The 24,249-nt window shown below is 42.2% G+C and overlaps 1 protein-coding gene across 1 annotated transcript in view; it reads right to left on the bottom strand.

Moving 5' to 3' along the window:
• The window catches only part of LOC126185094 (tyrosine-protein phosphatase 69D), a 367,349-nt gene that overhangs the window by 218,845 nt on the left and 124,255 nt on the right, over window positions 1–24,249 (bottom strand). The window contains exon 9 of the mRNA XM_049927899.1: window positions 20,455–20,530. Coding sequence (XP_049783856.1) covers window positions 20,455–20,530 — 76 coding nt within the window. The remainder of the gene's footprint in view (window positions 1–20,454; window positions 20,531–24,249) is intronic.

Raw genomic sequence — 24,249 nt, 5'->3', positions numbered from 1 at the left:
TAGTGATATTAGCAGGAGCAGAAAATGACAACTGGTAGTGCAAGCACTTTGTTCCAAAGGCTGGTTGGTTGATAGGTCTGAATAGAGTTCCTTGGTGCTAGCAAAATTGTGGAGCCGGCTGGCAGCACTCACAGGTGTAGGGACAAGTTGTGGGCCCCTGGGAAAGGCAGAGGGTGTTTCAGATTTTTCAAAGTGCTATACATTTCTGAAGTCACAAGTTAGTGATCCTTCTTGATCAATAAAGTTATTTTTTCAAATACATGAAGACTCCAAGGATTAACAAGTGAATTCCCATGTGCAGGCACAAACCCCTTATAAGCCATTTTCTGGTTTTGTAAGCAAGTACTGGAGTTTAGTGAGCATACAATGCTCACAGGAAGAGCCCTCGTATCAATGTGGAGCCATTAACGAGGAGATGGTATTTAATAAGAGAGACATTTGGTGAGGTTCAACTGAAATTAATAAATTACCTTTGTTACTGCGAAAACCTGAAGTGTGGCATATTGTATGACTCTTTAGTTACCGACTTTGAGCTGTTCTCTAAATGTGACTAAGCAGAGATTTTCGGCATAAGTTGTTTGGAATCAGTTGGAGGTGGCATACTGGACTGTTAGTGGTGTGTGTTTTCCATTCCAGTGGCCTAATCTCGGAAGCTTTCTGCAGTTATATAGCTGGAGGGTATTAATCATTAGTTGTGAAGCACTGGGAAGTTTAAATCCCTTTCACAGAATCACTGCAAGGCTGGCTACCCCTTAAGATGATTTTGTACGTGTAGTAGTGCATTATATCCATCCATGTTTATCAATAAACCTTGCCTCAGTTAATCTTTGAAGCAATAAGTCTCACAATATGGCTCATGCATCAAGCCCATGTGGGGTCCAGCCACAAGAGGGCACTGCAATACGCTGTGACCTCTCCACGGACGAGATAAAGAAATTTTTCAAATTTTGCAGTCTTCATTGTATATCTTTGGTAGGTATCATAGGAATAAAGTAACAGTGGTTGATTGGTTTAAAAGGGGGGGGGGGGAGAAGGGGAGGGACCAAACTGCTAGGTCGTCGGTCCCTCATTCCAATTAAAGTAATTCCACAAGGGTTGGATTAAAATAATCAAGACATACAAAACACAGCTGGAAGAAAGGAGAAAGAATGACACAACGGCAACAAATACTAAAATGGACAAAATCGGACATGAAAACCACAGAGACGCAAGAAACATGTACAAGAGATGAAAGCAAGAGAGCAGATTACCATGACTGGCGGACCATCAGAATAAAAAAGGAGAAGCCAACCACTCTGCAACACATTAAAACCTCTACCCTAGAAGCACTAGGGTGGAGGACACAGAAGGACAAAGGACATAAGCGAAAAATTAGATCAAATGATAAAACCCACCCTCACAAATAAAACATAAAACTAAAGCTGCTGTTGAGGCATTGTCGTCCAACACCGAAGGTAGGATGCTGGGAAAGCTAAAAGTCTGCCGCAGAGTGGCTAAAAGTGGGCAGTCCAGCTAGAAGTGGGCGACCGTCATTTGTGAGCCACAGCAACACCGAGGTGGGTGCTCGCAACAGAGGAGGTAACCATCCATTAGCCACGTATGGCCAATGCAGAGCCGGCAGAGGACAACTGCTTCCCTGCGAGAGGACCACATGGAAGACCTCCACACATTTGTAGTCTCCTTATTGACACACAGTTTGTTATGTGTACTGTTATGCCATTCCATCTCCCAAAGCTGAAAAACCCTATGGTGTAAGACAGAACACAGGTCAGTTTTGGAGATGTTAATCTCCAGAAGCAGGACGGTTCCAGGGCATAAATGGACTTCTGGATGGACGCTACCAAAGAATGGCGAGGGTAACGTAAGTAAATAGCTTGTAGGCTGCTCAATGAGTCAGTACACAGGAGAAATGACTCACCAGGGCATGAGCGGATGTGCTCAAGAGCACGAGATATGGCCACCAGCTTGGCAGAGAAAATACCGCAGCCATCTGGCAAGGAGTCCTGTTCAATATGTCCTCCATGAACATACGCAACGCCTACGTGACCATCAGCCAGCAAGCCGTCAGTGTAAACCACTTCATGGCCCCAGTACACGACGAGAATCGAGAGGAAGTGATAGTGGAGAGCCACAGGGTTAACGGAGTCCTCAGGGCCATGCAAAAGGTCCAGTAGAATCTGTGACCTAGGTATACACCATGGAGGTGTACATGAATGGACCTCAAGGAGAAGTGGTAATGGGAAGAACTCCGGTTCAGACAGAAGGGACCGGACACGAACCACAGTCATAAACCCTGACCTGGGCAGCCGATGCGGGAGATGAACTGCCATGGTTTGGAAAAGGATATGGTAAATCGGATGTGCTGGAGAAATACGAACGTGTGCAACATAACTGGCGAGGAGTTGTGCACGCCTAATCTTCCTCTCTACCTCGGCCAGTAAGCATGGCGCCACCCCACAAGGGGTTATGTGCGTTAAAATCTTCCAAAAGTAGGAAAGGTTTAGGGAGTTGATCAATCAGTGCAGCCAATACATTCAGGGGTACTGCACCATCTGGAGGAAGGTATACAATGCAGACAGTTATTTCCTGTGTCGTCCTTATCCTGACAGCCACAGCTTCAAGAGGGGTTTGAAGGGGCACAGGTTCACTACTTACCGAGTTCAGGACATAGATGCAAACTGCACCTGACACACTATTATAGTCGCTACGGTTCCTGTAATATCTTTTACAGCTGCAGAGGTCAGGGGTCCACATTGCTGGGAACCAGGTCTTGTGGAGGGCAATGCAGAAAGCATGCCTAAAGCTTAACAGTTGCCACAGCTCAGCCAGGTGGTGGAAAAACCACCGCAATTCCACTGCAGGATTACATGATCATGAGAAACACTCAATGAGGCAGTCTATGCCTCAGGGTCACCTGCTGCCACCAGATGAGTACCTATGTGATCGGCATCCATTGTGTCTAGGGACCAGCGAGATCTAGGTCTTCTGTGGATTCCAGAGTCTCCACCTCATCCTCAGACACAGAGCTTGTATGTAGTGGTAGTGTGGGTGCCACCACAGTGCCTTGGTTCTTGGGGTCTTTTTCTTTTTAGGTTTTTCTCACTGCTTCTTAGGTTTGTCTGGCTGGGATGGCTTCACTGATTCAGCCTCAGGCACTGATGAGGACTGTGAAGCCCTACGACCAGCTACCTATGGTTGCTTCAGCCACTGGCGGGTGTCAGCTTTGCCATTGGTAGGAACCTAGGAAGGGAGTGACCCAAGGGATCCCTTCCTGGCAAGATGAGCTGAAGAAGACTTATGCTTCTTTGGCTGAGAAGAGGGGACTGGTGTCCCCGATGGTTGGAGGGGGTGTTGCTCCTGAAGTAGGTTGTGCAGGAGCAACAGAGAGGGAAGTGCCCCTCACCATCAATGAGGCAAGGGTCTTGTATTCCATTATTTTTCTCTATTTCTGGAGAACCCTGCAGTCTGGTGACCAAGGTGAATGGTGCTCTCCGCAGTTGACACAGATGGGAGGTGGGGCACATGGAGTATCAGTATGTGAAGGACGTCCACAATCCCGACAGGTGATGCTGAAGTACAGCAGGAGGACACATGGCCAAACTTCCAGCACTTATAGCACCGCATCGGGTGAGGGATATAAGGCTTTATGTCACAGAGGTAGACCATCATCTTGACCTTCTCGGGTAACGTGTCACCCTCAAAGGCCAAGAGGAAGACACCAGTGGCAACCTGATTGTCCCTCGGACCCCAGTGTACACATCGGATGAAATGGACACCTCGCCGCTATAAACTGGCACGCGGTTCATCATCAGACTGCAAAAGAAGGTCCCTGTGAAATATGATACCCTGGACCATATTTAAGCTCTTATGGGGCATGATGGAAACAGGAACATCCCTCAGCTTGTCACAGGTGAGTAGTGCCCATGACTGGGCAGAGGATGCTGTTTTGATCAAGACCGACCCTGACTGCAATTTGGACAAGCCCTCCATCTCCCCAAACTTGTCCTCTAAATACTCCACAAAAAACTAAGGGTTTCATTGACAAGAAAGATTCCCCATCAACTCTCGTACATACGAGGTACCAGGACGAATAAGCTTCGCTGCCATCCTTAGCCTGGCGTTCCTCCCATGGTGTGGCCGGGAAGGGGGAGATGATTTGGGGTCGTATTTCTTAGCATTGAAGTTAGACCTTGACTGCTTAGAGACTGCTGGTGTTTGACCACCACCTAGAGGTGACATACTGCATTTTATGGTGAGTCATCTGCCCTGATGCCACCCACTCCGACCAGGGGCCCACCCCACAGGTGCCACCCATTCACAGCAAAGGCCACCTTGCAGGATGGCCACTGCCAGGAGTCCCGATGCCCCAGGGTGATGGGCATTTACTCCTTGGCATACGTGAGGAATTAACGGTGCAGGCATCAGCAGAGCGATCCCTGTGTGGTCAGCGGGCTACAACCAACAGGGTACATAGTGGCCCCACCCCAACGGACTGACTACCGTGCTGGATATCAGGCGCAAACGAGCTAAGAAGTCCATTATCGTCAACAGCGCAGAAAGCAATACTGCACAGAGGATGGAGGAAAATGCACCCAGAAGGGTGACCTCACCCAACAGCTGGAGAATGAATGGAAGTGCAGAGCCACGCCGATGAAGGATGCAAGAGGTTTCAGCGCATGATGGACACTATGCACCACGTAAGGTGCCTTTCCCCAATTGGCTCGCTCTTCGGGAAAATTTTGAAAAATGGTGGTCAAACCCTACAGGGGACCATCACATAAAGGCTGAAACGTGAGACTCCTCTTATGACTGGTAGGAATACCTCAGACCTATTCTAACCCCCGGACCTGCAGGGGGGAAAGTAACAGTGATTGGGATGCACACGGAGGAGGAGGAACAGTAATTTCTCTGTTACAAAATACATGAATACAACAGCACAAAAAATTGTTAATACTGGTACAAGATATCCTCTGCCAGGCATCGAACTGTGGCTTACGAAGTATATACAACCATTTAGATTATAAACAGTGTTCCGGTGGAAGACATGAGGAACATGAAAATGAGGCATCTCAACAAATGAGTGATTTGTAATTGAATGGTTACCTACATAGCAATGCACAAACTACATGATGTCAGTAACTGATAACAGACTCAGAAAATTTCAGCTGTCACCGCTATCTCATTTGGAGAAAGCTAAAGCAAAGGATTCTGCCATGGTTAAAGATAGAAATCACACTAGTATTCATATGAAATGATTTAGGAAAATCTGGGAAAACGCACAAAAAAGGCTAGAGGTTAATTTGAACTGAGGGCAACAGAGGAGCATAGGGCAACAGCAGTATGAATGCAGCAGGCACACATTCATCACTTACACACTAAGGGACTGCAACTGCTGTGTTCAGATGCAGGCCGAGTTGGCATCCCTTCGCTCCCAGCTTCAGGCAGAGTTGGCTTCTGGCACACAGCTTGAGGCTGTTGCCAATGGGCATCACTGTGGGGGTCCGGATGGGGGTTTGTCGGGGACGGCCAGCTCGTCCCACGCATCCCCCGATCGGATTAAGACTGTGGTTGCCCGGGATACTGCCTGCATTGAGGCTGATCCCTCACCTGTGGTAGAGTGGGAGGTCGTCTCAAGGTGTGGCAGGGGGCGAAAGACATTCCGGAGGGCTGAACGGAAGGCCTCTCCAGTTTGACGAACCGGTTTCAGGCTCTGTCTCAGGCTGATACTGATCTTCGGCCTGACATGGCTGCTTGTCCTGTTCCAGAGGTTGCCCCTCAGTCTGCAAGATCCGGGCGGTCGCAGAGGGTGGGCTTACTGGTAGTTGGGAGCTCCAACGTCAGGCGCGTAATGGGGCCCCTTAGGGATATGGCAGCAAGAGAGGGAAGAAAACCAATGTGCACTCCGTGTGCATACCGGGGGAAGTCATTCCAGATGTGGAAAGGGTCCTTCCAGATGCCATGAAGGGTACAGGGTGCACCCATCTGCAGGTGGTCGCTCATGTCGGCACCAATTATGTGTGTCGCTATGGATCGGAGGAAATCCTCTCTGGCTTCCGGTGGCTATCTGATTTGGTGATGGCTGCCAGTCTCGCTAGTGGGATGAAAGCAGAGCTTACCATCTGCAGCATCGTTGACAGGACTGACTGCGGACCTTTGGTACAGAGCCGAGTGGAGGGTCTGAATCAGAGGCTGAGACGGTTCTGCGACCATGTGGGCTGCAGATTCCTCTACTTGCGCCATAGGGTGGTGGGGTTTCGGGTTCTGCTGGATAGGTCAGGAGTCCACTACATGTAACAAGCGGCTACACGGGTAGCAGGGATTGTGTGGCGTGGGCTGGGCGGTTTTTTAGGTTAGATGGCCTTGGGCAAGTACAGAAAGGGCAACAGCCTCAACGGGTGCGGGGCAAAGTAAGGACATGCGGGGACCAAGCAGCAATCGGTATTGTAATTGTAAACTGTCGAAGCTGCGTTGGTAAAGTACCGGAACTTCAAGCGCTGATAGAAAGCACTGAAGCTGAAATCGTTATACGTACAGAAAGCTGGCTGAAGCCAGAGATAAATTTTGCCGAAATTTTTACAAAGGTACAGATGGTGTTTAGAAAGGATAGATTGCATGCAACCGGTGGTGGCGTGTTCGTCGCTGTTAGTAGTAGTCTATCCTGTAGTGTAGTAGAAGTGGATAGTTCCTGTGAATTATTATGGGTGGAGGTTACACTCAACAACCGAGCTAGGTTAATAGTTGGCTCCTTTTACCGACCTCCCGACTCAGCAGCATTAGTGGCAGAACAACTGAGAGAAAATTTGGAATACATTTGACATAAATTTTCTCAGCATGTTATAGTCTTAGGTGGAGATTTCAATTTACCAGATATAGACTGGGACACTCAGATGTTTAGGACGGGTGGTAGGGACAGAGCATCGAGTGACATTATACTGAGTGCACTATCCGAAAATTACCTCCAGCAATTAAACAGAGAACCGACTCGTGGAGATAACATCTTGGACCTACTGATAACAAACAGACCTGAAGTTTTCGACTCCGTAAGCGCAGAACAGGGAATCAGTGATCATAAGGCCGTTGCAGCATCCCTGAATATGGAAGTAAATAGGAATATAAAAAAAGGGAGGAAGGTTTATCTGTTTAGCAAGAGTAATAGAACGCAGATTTCAGACTACCTAACAGATCAAAAAGAAAATTTCTCTTCCGACACTGACAATGTTGAGTGTTTATGGAAAAAGTTCAAGGCAATCGTAAAATGCGTTTTAGACAGGTACGTGCCGAGTAAAACTGTGAGGGACGTGAAAAACCCACCGTGGTACAACAACAAAGTTAGGAAACTACTGCGAAAGCAAAGAGAGCTTCACTGCAAGTTTAAACGCAGCCAAAACCTCTCAGATAAACAGAAGCTAAACGATGTCAAAGTTAGCGTAAGGAGGGCTATGCGTGAAGCGTTCAGTGAATTCGAAAGTAAAATTCTATGTACCGACTTGACAGAAAATCCTAGGAAGTTCTGGTCTTACGTTAAATCAGTAAGTGGATCGAAACAGCATATCCAGACACTCCGGGATGATGAAGGCATTGAAACAGAGGATGACACGCGTAAAGCTGAAATACTATACACCTTTTTCCAAAGCTGTTTCACAGAGGAAGACCGCACTGCAGTTCCTTCTCTAAATCCTCGCACAAACGAAAAAATGGCTGACATCGAAATAAGTGTCCAAGGAATAGAAAAGCAACTGGAATCACTCAACAGAGGAAAGTCCACTGGACCTGACGGGATACCAATTCGATTCTACACAGAGTACGCGAAAGAACTTGCCCCCCTTCTAACAGCCATGTACCGCAAGTCTCTAGAGGAACGGAAGGTTCCAAATGATTGGAAAAGAGCACAGGTAGTCCCAGTCTTCAAAAAGGGTTGTTGAGCAGATGCGCAGAACTATAGACCTATATCTCTGACGTCGATCTGTTGTAGAATTTTAGAACATGTTTTCTGCTCGAGTATCATGTCCTTTTTGGAAACCCATAATCTACTATGTAGGAATCAACATGGATTCCGGAAACAGCGATCGTGTGAGACCCAACTCGCTTTATTTGTTCATGAGACCCAGAAAATATTAGATACAGGCTCCCAGGTAGATGTTATTTTTCTTGACTTCCGGAAGGCGTTCGATACAGTTCCGCACTGTCGCCTGATAAACAAAGTAAGAGCCTACGGAATATCTGACCAGCTGTGTGGCTGGATTGAAGAGTTTTTAGCAAACAGAACACAGCATGTTGTTATCAATGGAGAGACATCTACAGACGTTGAAGTAACCTCTGGCGTGCCACAGGGGAGTGTTATGGGACCATTGCTTTTCACAATATATATAAATGACCTAGTAGATAGTGTCTGAAGTTCCATGCGGCTTCTCGCGGATGATGCTGTAGTATACAGAGAAGTTGCAGCATTAGAAAATTGTAGCGAAATGCAGGAAGATCTGCAGCGGATAGGCACTTGGTGCAGGGAGTGGCAACTGACCCTCAACATAGACAAATGTAATGTATTGCGAATACATAGAAAGAAGGATCCTTTATTGTATGATTATATGATAGCAGAACAAACACTGGTAGCAGTTACTTCTGTAAAATATCTGGGAGTATGCGTTCGGAACGATTTGAAGTGGAATGATCATATAAAATTAATTGTTGGTAAGGTGGGTACCAGGTTGAGATTAATTGGGAGAGTCCTTAGAAAATGTAGTCCATCAACAAAGGAGGTGGCTTACAAAACACTCGTTCGACCTATAGTTGAGTATTGCTCATCAGTGTGGGATCCGTACCAGATCGGGTTGACGGAGGAGATAGAGAAGATCCAAAGAAGAGCGGCGCGTTTCGTCACAGGGTTATTTGGTAACCGTGATAGCGTTACGTAGATGTTTAACAAACTCAAGTGGCAGACTCTGCAAGAGAGGCGCTCTGCATCGCGGTGTAGCTTGCTCGCCAGGTTTCGAGAGGGTGCGTTTCTGGATGAGGTATCGAATATATTGCTTCCCCCTACTTATACCTCCCGAGGAGATCACGAATGTAAAATTAGATAGATTAGAGCACGCACGGAGGCTTTCAGACAGTCATTCTTCCTGGGAACCATACGCGACTGGAACAGGAAAGGGAGGTAATGACAGTAGCACGTAAAGTGCCCTCCGCCACACACCGTTGGGTGGCTTGCGGAGTATAAATGTAGATGTAGATGTAGAACAGTGCAATATAGTTGTCATAACTTCAGAGAGAACATTTATACTACTCAAATGAGACTTTTGTTGTCAGTTTTACGGAGGTAAGTGAAACACCTCAACTTCTACCCTGCATACATGACTTTTAGTGATAAATTATTTTAGGGTTTGGGGAACATGAGGAGAGGGAAGGGCCTGTCAGCACTGGGGCAACAAAGAACTTCACATATGCACAGAATATCTAAGGTCTATACATCTACGTGTCCACTCTATTCTTGCAGCATTGTGCTTCCACGGGTACTATTAGGGTAGGGATGGTTTGTGTGGGTGATCATCATCTTCAGATAATTATTTCTTCTTTCCTTCCTTATGTATGTTACCTAGCATCACGTTAAGTGGTGTCATTCTAATATCTCTGGAAAGTCAGGTGTTCCTCACAGTACTTCCTCAAATTACTCACTCTAAAGAAGCACACATGCGACCTATGTGTTGGTCTCTTTCAATGTGAATAAAATATCATCTCCCTTGTTGTTTCCAAGTAAGTATGGGTAAGAGGTGACAGTCTTCAATCATCTTGCACTCAGGTGTTAAATTTGTGTGCTCTTCAATGTTGGAAACACTCTGCCATGCTGTGCAAATCATGACACACCATTGGTCTTCTACCACACACTACCTTTTCGTGATTGTGTCTATGAACCATACACGTGGATTTGGACCAGCTGCAAGAACTTCTAGCAGTTTGTTTGTCACAATGTGTATTTTTCTTGCAACAGCCACATAAATATATTAAAGAACCTCAGTCCCAAAACTAATACAATAATATGTGGAAACATGACTATTAATACAGGTGTTGAGGGTGAAATTAGTAATAACTTCCTAAAAATTCAACACTTGTGAAATATCAGAAACATTAAACACTGCTGCTATGGTATAGCAAAGCTCAGCATCAATCTTAGACCATGTACTGACAAATACTGACATGGCAAACTGTATAGTGTAAAACCTCCAAAACAGTACAGGTCTACAAGTGGATCTTCTCGGCATGCAAATTACATACTTTTCCTAGGGCACTGCCAAAACAAATCTGGGATGAAGTGTGAGTGGAAAACAACTTAGCATCTAAGTTCTCTAAATTCTGCAAACAGTAAATTAATTTTTGAGGAGGTATTTCCAAAAGTAGCCACTTCAACAGCAGAAGCTGCGGAAAATGGGTGGATACCTTTAAGTAACAGAAAGTCCTCCCAGACAAACAAATTTCTCAGTTGTTTACAATAGTGCTAAACTAATCCATTGTTCCTAAATTACTACCACAGACGAAGAATGACGTACAGGAGGCTACTGTTTACTGGGGAGAAAAAGACTGAATGACAAAATAACATATAATGCAGAAAATAAGGGCAAAGTAGCACGAGATGTCACAAACCATGAAACTGGAAAAGGTCTACTGAACAGACATACAAATTGAAGTTGAGAGCAGAGTAATTTCAAATCCTCTGCAGTTGACAAAATGACTATTTCTGTGGGATTACAGAGAAGGTAGAACAAAATCTTTGTAAGACATGTCTAGTACCCACAGTGAAGCACAATAATATTGTTCCCTCTGACAAAACCTGACGTTAAACAATGGAAAATCCAGGATAGAATAACAACAATATTATGAAAAGGATAGATTTCTACTCACCATGTAGTGGAGACGTTGATTCGCAGACAGGCACCCCACACCTCCCAAAGTCCCATGGTCCGGTGAATCACATTCTCTGCCAGGGTTTTGAATACCTCTAATCATGCCCTGAAATGAGGAATTCCCTACTCACCATCCTTCCCACTCCTCCCACAGAGTATTCCACCACCCACTGAACCTACACAATATCCTCGTCCATTCCTACACAACCACAGATCCCAATTCATTGCCTCGTGTCTCGTATCTCTGTAATGGACCTAGCTGCAAGAGCTGTCCAATACAGCCTCCCACCACTACCTACTCCAGTCTGGTCAGAAGAATCACCAATCCCATCAAAGGCAGGGCTACCTGTGGAACCAGTCATGTGCTCTAAAAGCTAAGCTGAAATCCCTGTGCTGCGCCCTACGTGGACATGACAACCAACGAGCATGAATGTTCACCGACAAATTGTGGCCAAGAAACAGCTGGACCACTCACTTTCTGAGTATGCTGCCCAACACCGCATTCTTCATTTCAATGACTGCTTCACAGCTTGTGCCATCTGGATCCTTCCAACCAACACCAGCTTTTCTTAATTATGCAGGTGGAAACTCTCCCTGTAATGTATTCTATGTTCCTGTAACCCTCCTGGCCTCATTTTTTGTTTGTCCCCCCCCCCCCCCCCGCCAAGCACTACACAGCCTTCTGTTCCACCAACGAACCTGTAGCCTTTTTACTTCTCTCCTTCCCCCACCATCTGTCTAACCTCCCAACTGCACCTAGCTGCTCTACCCTCTCTCCACCTCATCCCTGTATGCTCCCACAAGCAGCATTTTACCTTCTTCCACCCATACCCTGCTATCTCCCCCCCCCCCCCCCCCCCTCCTGTCAGCCTCTCCTGTACTCCCACCACCCGGACTGCTTATCTCACCAGGCACTGTTGCAGCCAGAGACAGTGGTTTTGTGTGTGTGTGTGTGTGTGTGTGTGTGTGTGTGTGTGTGTGTGTGTGTGCGCTTGAGAGAGAGAGAGAGAGAGAGAGAGAGAGAGAGAGAGACTGATTAATTCAAAAGTAGGCCCTTTCACTGAAAGTTTATATGTTTAGCAGTCTTTTGTTGTGCCTGCCTGTGACTCAACATCTCCACTATGTGGTGAGTAGCAGTCTATTCTTTTCATAAAACCAGGAAAACAATACAGAAATTAAAAATTAGAAGTCAGCAAGCTTAGATGAGATTTCAGTCTCTGTCCAGAAGGTGTGTATATACAGCATACCAACACCATTAACAAACATAATAAATGCATTCCATAAATATGATATTTTTCCTGAGAACCTAAAACACTTGACTTGCAGCCTTGCTAAAGAAAAGTAATGCAGAGAGTGTGAAAAACTACAGGCCACTTTCACAATTGTTGTCATTCTTAAAAATAATTGAATTAATCATGAAAGATAGACTAACAAGTTACAAGAATAAGTCCAATATTTTTAACAGAGTACAGTCTGGTTTCCAAAGTGCAAGAAGTACAATATTTGCCATAAGAGAGATCAATAAACTGATAGAATAGCAAGTAAGTGGGTGCAAAAGGTACAGATGCTGTTTGCTGAGGGTAAATTCTTGGTAAAACAACTGTCCAAGATGAAACACATACAAAAGTGTGCCTCAGGGTAGTCGATTGGGTCCAATTCTGTTCTTAATATACATAATGACTTTCTTGGTAGTATAAGATATAAAGAAAATGTATTTGCTGATGATAACCACATTGTCACTGATAACAAACCACAACTCCTATGAGAGAAAGCAAATAAAACCATCAGGGATGTTTATGATTGGTCAGTATGTAATAAATTAACATTAAACATAAAGAAAACACACTGTATGCACATCAGCATACAGTGAATAAACAACTTTGTCATATCAAGTATAAATGATAAATTTATAGATTGTGTAACAAACAAAGTTTTTAGGGATGCACGTTGATTGTTAATTGACACGTAATGTGCACGCCAAGATACTGGCAAAAAGAATGCCATCAGCATGTTACGCTCCTACAGTTGTAACAGGCTATGTCTTGTGGTGACATACGACTCCTACGTATACTAAATTCTTGGCTATGGGATTATTTTCTGGAGATCAAAGGTGTAAAACATGGACACAGTTGTCAAACTGCAGAAAAGGGCCATAAGAACAATAGCCGTTGGGTTCGTTGTAAAGAACTATTTTTTTTTTTAAATCTGCTCATCCTTACTGCACCAAGTGAATACATCTATTAATCTGTTGTGCGTATCAGGGTAAACATGACTAGGTACTTCACTAATAGTTCTATACACAATTATGGAACAACAGCCACTTTTGACTTACATTTTTACTGAGGTGAAAAAAAACAAAAAACTAAAAACAGCATTTTCTACCAGGGAATAAAATTGTAGAATAAAGTGCCCAAGATGATGAATAATATTCCTAAAATACATCTATTTGAAAAGGTAGCTAATACATACTTCAAAATTAAAGTATACTACACAAAAATTACTTAGGGGACTCCAAGTAGTGGTTAGTAACAAAAGGAGAAAATTACAATATCCTGTTACGTTACAGGACAATGTAATGCTTTCACAAGCACATGTTCCAAGATCTATAGTACATGATAGTAGTGTTTAGCCATTCTCCTGAATTCAACATCTAAGTTATCACGGAAGATACTGATTCAGTTTTCCAGACAGACAGAAGGAAGAACTCAGATACATCTACGTTCATGGCCCTGGAGTCACCAGTGGGCATTAATATTGTGTCACATGCAAAACTATGTTTTTATAATAAGATATTTGGTGCCAATTGTGTATGATGAATAGGACATTGTACAACAGGGACCACGAGAAGCTCGTAGTTACAGAACCTGAGGAAGAGCCACCCCAAAATGTTTATTAAAACATTTTTCTCAGTAATGTACTACAAAATTTAAATTATCAGGATGCATTTCAAATATTTGTCACATAAATAAAGGCAGTCAATGTTTTTGGAACTTCTGATATCAAGTGATGTTTCTCAAACAAGTAGTAGATAGTCTTAACTCTGCATCTTGAAGTGCTGGTTAGCTGTATGTGGTAGGGGCTTGGGAGCATGGCCTCCTGCAAGCCCAAATGGGAGAGCATGAGGGAGTCCTATTTCCCATTCAAATGGGAATGAACACTTGCTGAAACTTGTTATCGAACCTCTGTCTCTGAATATCCCTATTATGCTTAGAGCGTCATTAATTGACATTCAGTATTCATATTATTTTGATAATGTTTTAGATAGATTGTGGTTTGTTGTTTTTTTTTAATTCTATCCACTGTAGGAATCAGTTTGTAAGTGTATTGCCAGAGCACACTAGAGTACGGTAATAAAAGTGTCACAACCTAAGCGTGAGTTTCACAAATGAGCAGAGGAAATATACGCACAAAAAATGCCCCATTACCATTATTAGCAAGTTTCTTTTTGTGAGTGTAGAGTGCCTGAGTTATAGTGAATACTATTTCATTGCAAATAACTGGGGCATGCCATGAGCCTCAAAGCAACACAATATGAATTCAGTGTGCAATTTGTTACACAACAATCTGGAACACGAGCTTGAAAACAAACTGTTGAATTGCCCAAATTTTAATGGAATTACGACAGACCATTTTGCAGTGCAGAAGGGGTGATGGGCTGATTTCATCTATAAACAAAAGAATGATGGTGAGCAAAACAGGGATTAATATGCAATAACAAGCAATTCCATTGTTGTGACTGCTATTTAGCCTACAATATGATGTGCTTAAAAATGGTGGTAACATGTTTTCCCACTGACATCATATTTTTTGTCACTTTACACAACAAACCTTACTAGAAATGACTTGTCTTGGAGAAATCTTTATTATGATGTCCCACTTACACTACATATTTTTGTAATAGACATTTATGAATACAACAGCCAATAAATACAGTATGCTAGCTTCGCAAGCAGTTAAATCAACATGGTGGCTGCTCGAATGGCTTATTTCAGCAAACCACAACACAAGACCCATGACATCATGGAAACATCACTGTTTCGTCTCACAAACTCAAACACTGCAGAATGAACACATACAAAACATTAAAAGCCTCAATTTTAGAACTGAAAACATGAAAAAATGTTAAATATGCAGCAAAGCCAACATACACTGCATTAAAGATATCTCCAAAACGCGTCTTATAGTATGATTTGTTGTGATACAAGTGTCGGGAAATATGATGACGTCAGATACATATGCTACCTATAGATCTTATCTTGGAGTTTGTTTTTGGTGTTGAAACAGAAAGGAGATATAGTATGTAAGTTTTTGGTTTGAGTGTGATCAACATGTATACAGCCAGACAGGAGTTTGAGCCCTACTATTCCAAAATGTACACTATCTGATCACTTTTCTATACCTGACCATGTCAACTGTTGGCAATGTGACTGTGAAGTGAAAATGACAAGGAACAACGCAGCAGACCAGGCAAATCTCGTGTACTGATAGATAGGTAGTGTCCAGCATTGCGTATGACGATTGTAAAAAAAATAGCATTAAATCAACAGAAGGAATCACTTGTGAATTCCAAGTGCTACTAGAAGTCAGGTAGCACAATGACCATGCATAGGGAGTTTAAAAGAATGGGGTACCATGGTTAAGCAGCTCCTTGTAGGCCAAACATTTCTGTAGTCAATGCTAAGCAACGGTTGAGGTAGTGTAAAAACCGACACTGGTGGACATTGGATGACCAAAAATGAGTGATTTGGAGTGATCTATCATGCTAAACCATATGGTATCCAGATGGAAAGGTTTGGATCTGGCCATTGTGTCTAGTGCCAACAGTGTGGTACAGAGGAGGTGATGTTAGCATATGTGGGTTTTCTTCATGTTTAGGGTGTGGTCCCTTTATTGCACTTATGAAGGACGACTGATTATATTGGCATGACGATGTATCCTGACATAAAGCAGTGTCAGTGAGGCAGTGGATGGTATCATTACTGAAATGGACTAGCCTGCTCAGAGTCCTGACCTACACCAAATGGAATACCTTTGGCACGAGTTAGAACGATGACTTCATTCTAGGCCCCAGCATCTAACATTGTTACTTTCTCTGGTTTCTTGAGCAAGAATGGACTATGATTCCTTCACAAACATTCAGAAACCTCTTTGAATGTGTCGCCAGCAGAGTTCAAATCATCATATAGGCAAAGAGTGGGCACACCTTATATTAACATACACTAATAGGTGTCCCGATCCCTTTGAACAGATAGTGTAAGCCCAATACCAAAATTATTGTATTACTACACTCAGTTCCTTCATGGCTGGTGTGTGTTAAAAGTGATTATTGGTATACATCTATGCAAGTTCATATTTCTCTAATATTTCTGTCACAGTCATTACGAGAAATGTACTTGGGAGGTTCCTTCTTCTGGACTGTTACATTACGTACATCACATTTCTTGTAGTATCTGGCACTGAAGATTACTGAGCTATCCGAACAGTTCGTCTCTGAATCTCCCTCCCCCCTTCCCATTAATCAGATTAAGCAAGTTAATAAGTTGGGGGGGTTAAATGATCTTATTTTCATCTCATAGAGGAACATTATTCTAAATGTAAAAATGTGCTCAGGATTGAGGATTAACCATGAATTTGCAGTGCTAAAATGTCCACAGAGATTTAAAGACAGTTTTTTCTTCAATTGCCTGATGCAATTTTGCTCATCCATTCTGATAGTTACCATGTCGGTTTCGGAACACATCCATAGCTCAGTGTTTTGCCTGGCGGTCTAGCGATAAAGCATGTGATGGAAACTGAAAGGTTGCAGGATCAAATCCTGGTTGGAGCACGGATTTTTCAGTCTGCCTTTAACCTAGCATTCATCTTCCAACAATATGGAGATCTGCCAGAAACGACATGTGGTTCAAATTCCACGTTAGGTCCCATTTTCCCAGTTGGGTAACTGGGGCAGGTTAGGAACAAGCAAGTCACCGAAGTGCTGTACAATTGCAAGACTTGCACAAGGCCATTAAGCCACGCAAAATTATTATGGCAGTTCAGTGTTTCTTCATTGCTACATGTCAATAATACCCACTGTACTACATGTATTCTTCTCTCTAATAAATAAATTAACACATTTTATTTTAGTTAACTGAATATTTCTGGCTCAAACATCACTGGTTACTTCCTGTATGTGTGCATATTACACTGCTTCATTGGGTGTGAGGGACAAAAGCCATATATTACTCAAAGTGTATCAATATGCTACTATTACATATAATGAACGAAAATACTGATCATCTGTGACATGGTTATCATGTGTAGTTCATTGTGAACTATGTTAAAAACTCTTTAACTTTACTTTTATTGTATGATCAGATTCTTTGCTAGCTTCATGAACAATTTTTCAAAAGACTAATTGTGTGTTCATTCACTAAAGGGGAACAGATTGCATATCTCTATTAAGTACACTATATAAACAGCACATCTACTCTATGTGTTATGAAATTTGGCACTGCAATTCTTACATTTCTGTTAACTTCTTGTCCTTCACAAATGGATGACATAGCTCAGTCAATGCAGTTAGTAATATTTCATAACTTAAATGTAACTTTCGAAATCAGGCACCCATAACACATCCATAGACAGTTACATGGGTTCAAGATGTGCAGATGTGTATGGACCTAAACAGTTTCTGTAAATGTACAAGAATGAGGTGTTTTGTGTACAAATGCATAACTAAATCTTCATTACAATGGAAATCAAGGTGTATAAATATTTTTTTGTTTCTATATGAATAGTTGACAACAACATGAAGAATGACAGAATGCTCGAATCATTCCCTAGTCGACAGTTGTGGCCCAAAGGTGAATCATTACATGTGATTAAATGTACAAAAATCACTTTCTTTCCAATTAAATCTGTCACTGAACCGTGATTTCTTCCTAATCATGTCACTATCATTTTCAGAATCAGATGAGCTATTAATTACATTTCTTGTTTACCGTAGCATCACATCTTCTGACGTAGAAAGCTTAAGATAGTTGCTTTCAGAATTGATGGAGGAGCTCATCACTTACAATGTCATCGACTAAATCAGCCTCACTGTTGCTTCCTCAGTAGAACATCTGATGAGAGAAACAGTGTGGTGCAAATCCTGATGAACAGTGATACTTGTGTACGTTGAATGCAGCAAAACAAAACAACAATAGGGGGCAGAAAATCTGATGTACGCTTAAACCTCTCAACAACACGCAGGTACCCGAGTGGTGGTATGAGTATGTTTGGTATTAATGTTCAGTGGATGGCAAGGAGACTCAAGTTAACTTTTTGGTAACACTAGAGGAAAACCCAGAGGCCACACTCTCATCAATAGCACCTTGAGGGAGCAAAGGATCACGACACGTTAACTCGACAACAGCAGTCACATGGTTAACGAGACCAGCTTCACTCAATAGCTCCCAAGTCCTAAAAAACCAGAGGTATTCTCAGTGACATACAATAACCAAGAGATAGAGGGAGCAGATTCCTGTGGTTCCACCTTCACTGTGAACTATACAGGGAATAATATGTACTCCAGACTGTTGAGAGATTAAGCTTAACTGCTTGCTCATTAAAAACACTCTCTCACACTGGGGCGGAATCAGATACAAAAGCAGCCTACTGCTCTTATTTCCACTGTGTATAATTTCATGTCTAAAGGAAAACAGTAGCTGCAGTAGGTTCACTCTCTCTATTCAGTTGATGATATTTTAAATGTGAGTTAATCAGATAAATTAACAAGACAATCAGCGTGTTTCTGAACTGTTACCGTAAGTGCTGTGTGTATTAGCTCATTACCTTCTAAGGATTACACTGGTTTGCATATGTCATTACTGTATATATGATAAGTCAGGAAACATGGAAGCAGTTTTGGTTTCACTGTCTAAATCCTTCATCTACATTTACATGGATACTCTGCAAATTACACTTAAGTGCCTGGCAGAGAGTTTACTGAACCACCCACACAATAATTCTTTGTTATTCCACTCTCGAACAGCATACGAAGAAATGAGCACCTGTATCCTTGTGTGTGAGCTCTAATTGGCCTTATTGTATTATGACAATCATTTCTCCCTCTTTAGATCAGCATCAACAAAATATTTTCGCATTCAGAGGAGAAAGTTGGTGATGAAACTTTGTGAGAAGATCCTGCCAAAACAAGAAATGCCTTTGTTTTAATGATGTCCACGCCAAATCTTGCATCGTGTCCGTGATACTCTCCCCTTTTTCTCCACAATACAAAACCTGCTGCTCTTCTTCGAACTTTCTTGATGTACTCCATTAATGTTATCTGTTAAGGACAAGCATAGTGTAGGCAGTCTAGTAGAGCTGCTGCATCCTCTACACCAATAAAATGTGGTCTTTGGTTCATTTCCCCGTAACATTTTGTGTGTGTTCCTTCCAATTTAAGTTGTTCATAACTGTAATTCCCACATATTTAGTTGAATTTACGGCCTTTAGATTTGATTGATTTATCACGTAACTGAAGTTTAATGGATTCCTTTCGCACTTATGTGGATGACCTCACACTTTTCATTATTTAGGGTTAATTGTCAATTTTCACAGAATACAGATATCTTATCTAAACCATTTTGCGATTGGTTTTTATCTTCTGGTGACTTCCTTAGGCGATAAACAATAGCATCATCCTTATGGGTCTCTTGAACCCTGTAATGATAAAATGCGAAGAGATGTAACCATTGTCCTAGTCGAAAGGAGGACTCACATGTTCTGTTGAGGTTGACCGTAATACTGTTCCAAAATTAAAAGCCATTTTCAAATATAAAACAAAATGAATTTAAGTCCATTTACTCAATAACAAAATACTGCCCAACTGCTTCAATTTTTATCTAGATATTTAAACCATACACAACTTGCTCCACTCCTTGAGAAAAAGAAAATTTACAATGCTTCAAACTAGCAACAACAACATGATGAAAGTTCTTAAATTCTTGTTATCTTTAAGACATCAAAGTTCTTGATGCCAGCTCCTTGTGACACAAACAAGTAATTCAGTCAAAGAAAATCTATCTGTACATAACAATGAGGTATATGAAAATAATTGTCTCTCACGAATTCCCTCATTGCTTTAGCCCATGAATTCATATTTAAGCCCACAGTCTTCCATCAACTCATGCTTACTGAATGTCACATCTATTCTTAGATTTGGTAAAGTTTATGTGAAACTGAATCCATATGTAAACTAGACACCATCAGCTGACTGTACGGACATTTACTGGCAATGCGCTATTGTATTCAGTGATGTATCTATGAGATAACAAATCTAATGAAAGATTTCTATGGTCTAAAAATCCTACACCATAGTAGGTAATATGAGGAAAGTATGCTTAGCAGTAAATACTGTAAAATTTTATTTACTTGCAACTGTAAACTATTTTCACTTGGTTTTTATTCCAGGTGTGATTATTAAGTCTCTTACAGAAGAGCATCAATGACTTTGCAATCACAGTTATATGCTACTCAAGCATCTACATAAAGTGCAAGCAAAATGTTTTGAACATTTTCTTCAGTCTGCTGTTACCTCCATCCAGTGTCTTTCCATAGACTTCATTGGACCAGTTTCCACACTGCTTTGTATATTCACTACATGCGGACATCTGTAACAATTCATGCAAATATTTATGACGGCAACAAGGAAAAGTAATAACGAAATAGTAAAGGACACATTTATTATTGGGGAATTGTAAGACCATCATTTAGTAACATGATGGAATGGTTGTATGGTGCAGCTCAAAACTACGACCATTCCAATTTTTTTTTTTTTTACAATGAACAGTGACTACAAAAAAAAAACTCTCAACTTACTGATACCATTACTCTTTTTATACTTTGCCCAGTCTGTCTGCATAATATATCACCATTAATATGCAAGTGTCACTACAACCACTGTCTCCTAAAATTTTTATCTTGTAATGTCTTTTTCCAAACCAAAGGAGTACTTACAAGAGTCTCTGGCATTATCATCCTACCCCTAAATTTGGTGATATTTTTCACCAAGTCCTGCTGTTTACTGCTCCATTAATTTTGCCGTCCTAAGTTCTTTCCATTAATGTAATTTCAGCTTTATTTTATTTTACCAAACAAGGTAGTCCAACAGCTTGTAATCCATGTGATGATCATTGCCTCAGTGACACAAAAAACTTTAGCAGCAATGACTGTACTAAGCTAGCTTAAGGAGAGTGATTAAAAATAAAAAAAAAACTCTGTATAACTCTGAAATTATTAATTCAGTTAATCAAATTAAATCTATGTCGGCAATAGTTAAAACAGAAACCTGGGAACTGTTAAGGAATGTGAGGACTTTGCTATTAAAGAAAACAGGCAAATAATAAATGATAGCAGGCAGGTAGCCAACACACACTAATGGTCATTAAAATTTCAAAACCACGAGAGATAGCAAATAATAAAATTTTACATACTGTGCTTACACAGAATAGTAGGAAAAACATATGATTAAATATGTAAGCGATATAGGGGTATACAGAGTGCAAAATTTAGTGCACTGAGTGGACACCTAACCTCTGGCAGCAACAATGGCTCCAAACTGGCTGGGCATTGAGTCAAACTACACTTGGATGATTGAGACAGGTACATCATACATGCTGCTTTAACTCTAGGACAGAGATCATCAATCATAGTGGCTGTGGCTGGAGGGCAAGGGCATACCATTCTCTCGACAATCTGTAACTGGATATTTTAGGCGAGAGATCTGTAGAACATGCTGGCCACAGTAACAGTTGAATACACTCAGGACTGAGACAGATCCAGACACCATTAGCAACATGCAGTCTTACATTATCTTGTTAAAAGATAACTCAGCAATATGCCACAGCCACTCAACTTAACATGTCAGAAATGTAACAAATGCTATTAAGATTACTAGTAACTGAGTCTCCACAGACACATACATCCACTGTCATGCTGTACGCAAGATTGGGACTCTTCTAAAAGGATGACATTGTGTCACTTCAGTGTTCAGTATGGTCGCTGGGTGCACCATTGACAGCACGGCTCTCTGTGGCGCTACATCAAGAGAAGCTCCATCCTGACAATCTGCATGGATATAGAAGTTGTTGCCCTGTCCATGTGGATTCTTATCTTGCTGCAAATGAGACAGTTTCCTCACTCAAGGTATGTAATGTGGCTCCATTATCTTGCACATCCAAATGAACACTGATATTATCTTCACTCATGATGGACGCGATTTCAGAGATCGCACGTCCATACAGTTTGCAGGCCCACTTATAGAGGCCACCTGGGTTGGCCCCCTGGCGCACTCTGGTGAGCCGCCAAAGAAAAAGTATTATTTAAGTGATCACAAACGAGTGCTCAGCTCATTGTATAATCTGTATTATTGTTGTCCACTCAGTGTGTTCAGTGCTATGAACTTACATGTTGCTCTGTTAAGTACTATGTTCCACAAATTGTGTTTGTTCTTCCTATAGCAAACCCGGCGACAAGTGAGGGTTACGTCTTCTCCACGTCTTAGTATCAGTGCTCAGTCACCTGACAAACATTCCGATTGCCCAGCAGCAAGCTTTCACAAAATAACAGCAGGTTCTTGCCACTGCTCTCAATCAAGTGTCGTATGTGTGTTTGCAGCAGGTTACTCTCCCATCAGTCCAACTGTCGCCCTTTCCAGCATATGATGAATCGGCTGAAGTCTGGGACTCCTACAGATTAGATTAATACTAGTTCCATGGATCATGAATACGATATTTCGTAATGAAATGTTATGCCAACATTTGCAGGTTTTTTTGCGTGGTTGATGCAAACCTGTGTAGGTCTTTCTTTCTTTCTTTCCTTCCTGGCTTTCACCACGCATTTATCAGTTGTTGTGCCAACTTGCACCTTTGCAAGAATCGGCCAGAGTACCATTTGATGAAATGTGCAACCTTCTCTCAACCTATTACTGTGACAGAATGCATCTCACTGTAACACATGTAGAATTTTGCCATTGTCAGGAATACCCAAACCAATCTTACAAAACTTGGGCTGCAGATTTACATGGACTGAGCCATTGTCGTGAATTTGTCACTAGTACCCATCACGAATCCTACGCTGATCGCACGGTGTGCAATGTTGTTATTTGTCTGGCCCCAGATAGGAAAGTCTGTAAAAAAGCATTTCAATGTGAGAATCGGACACTTACAGATGTGCTCAATATAGCACAGTCCTTTGAAGCGTCACGGGCCTCAGGCATTCAGATTGCTGCATAGGGGAGTTATTGGAAATTGCTGTCATCCCTTTGCAACAAGTGTCGAAAGAAAGGCCACATTGCATCAGTGCATACCTCCTCTTCAAACATGGTGGACACAGTAGTACCGGTGGACATAAACTGTATCTCTAGAATGACTGTCTCCCCAAACAAATTGTTTGTTGACTTGTGCGTGTTTAACAAACCACTAATAATGCAAGTGGACATAGGAGCAGCAGTAAATTTTGTTGGTTGGTTGGTTGACTGATTGATTTGTGGGAGGGGACCAAACTGTGAGGTTATCAGTCGCATTGGATTAGGGAATGATGGTGAAGGAAGTCACCCATGTCCTTTCAAAGGGACCATCCCAGCATTTGCCTGAAGCCGTTTAGGGAAATCCTGGAAAACCTAAATCAGGATGGCCAGACACGGGTTTGAACCACTGTCTTCCCGAATGCGAGTCCAATGTGCTGACCACTATGTCACATCATTCAGTGGCAGTGACTTCAGTAAATACACAAATGTATGAAACTTGGGTTCCCCTATCCTCACACAGATTTTACGAAAGATGGTTAGCTACAATAAACTGCAGATTCCGATCTTAGGTCAGTTCTCCTCTCCTGTCTCTTACTAATCTGTTATTCGCCCTCTCACCTTCCTTGTGGATCATTCCCATACTGCAGACATGTTAGACTTTGATGCGTTTAACACTTTTGGTTTCTCCATTACCAAGAGGTAAATTTAGTGTCAAATCACATTCTGTATTGGTAATAGGAGTCCCTCTGCATTGAGTTTTTGTCATTGTTTTCCTGTGGGCTTGGTTGTGCTGCCAGTTTTCAGTTCCACTTTACGATTAAAGAATCCGTCCACCCTCGTTTTTTTGGGGCATGGCACGCCTGTCGCACTGCGTGACTCTGCCAAAGCCAAATTAGACCATCTGATGCTACTCTATGTCATTTAGCCTATTTCTTCCAGTGAATGGGCTACACCACTGGTCATCGTTAAGAAGTCGGTGGGTAAGCTTTGCCTCTGTGGTTACTTCAGTGTCATGATTAATGCATAGATACATCCCCTTTGCCCCGCCCTGATGAGTTGCTTGCAAAATTATAAGGTAGCCAT

Source organism: Schistocerca cancellata, chromosome 4 (assembly GCF_023864275.1).
Source record: "Schistocerca cancellata isolate TAMUIC-IGC-003103 chromosome 4, iqSchCanc2.1, whole genome shotgun sequence".
In the NCBI taxonomy this organism is placed as follows: Eukaryota; Metazoa; Arthropoda; class Insecta; order Orthoptera; family Acrididae; genus Schistocerca; species Schistocerca cancellata.
This window is presented reverse-complemented; position numbering and strand designations above follow the sequence as displayed.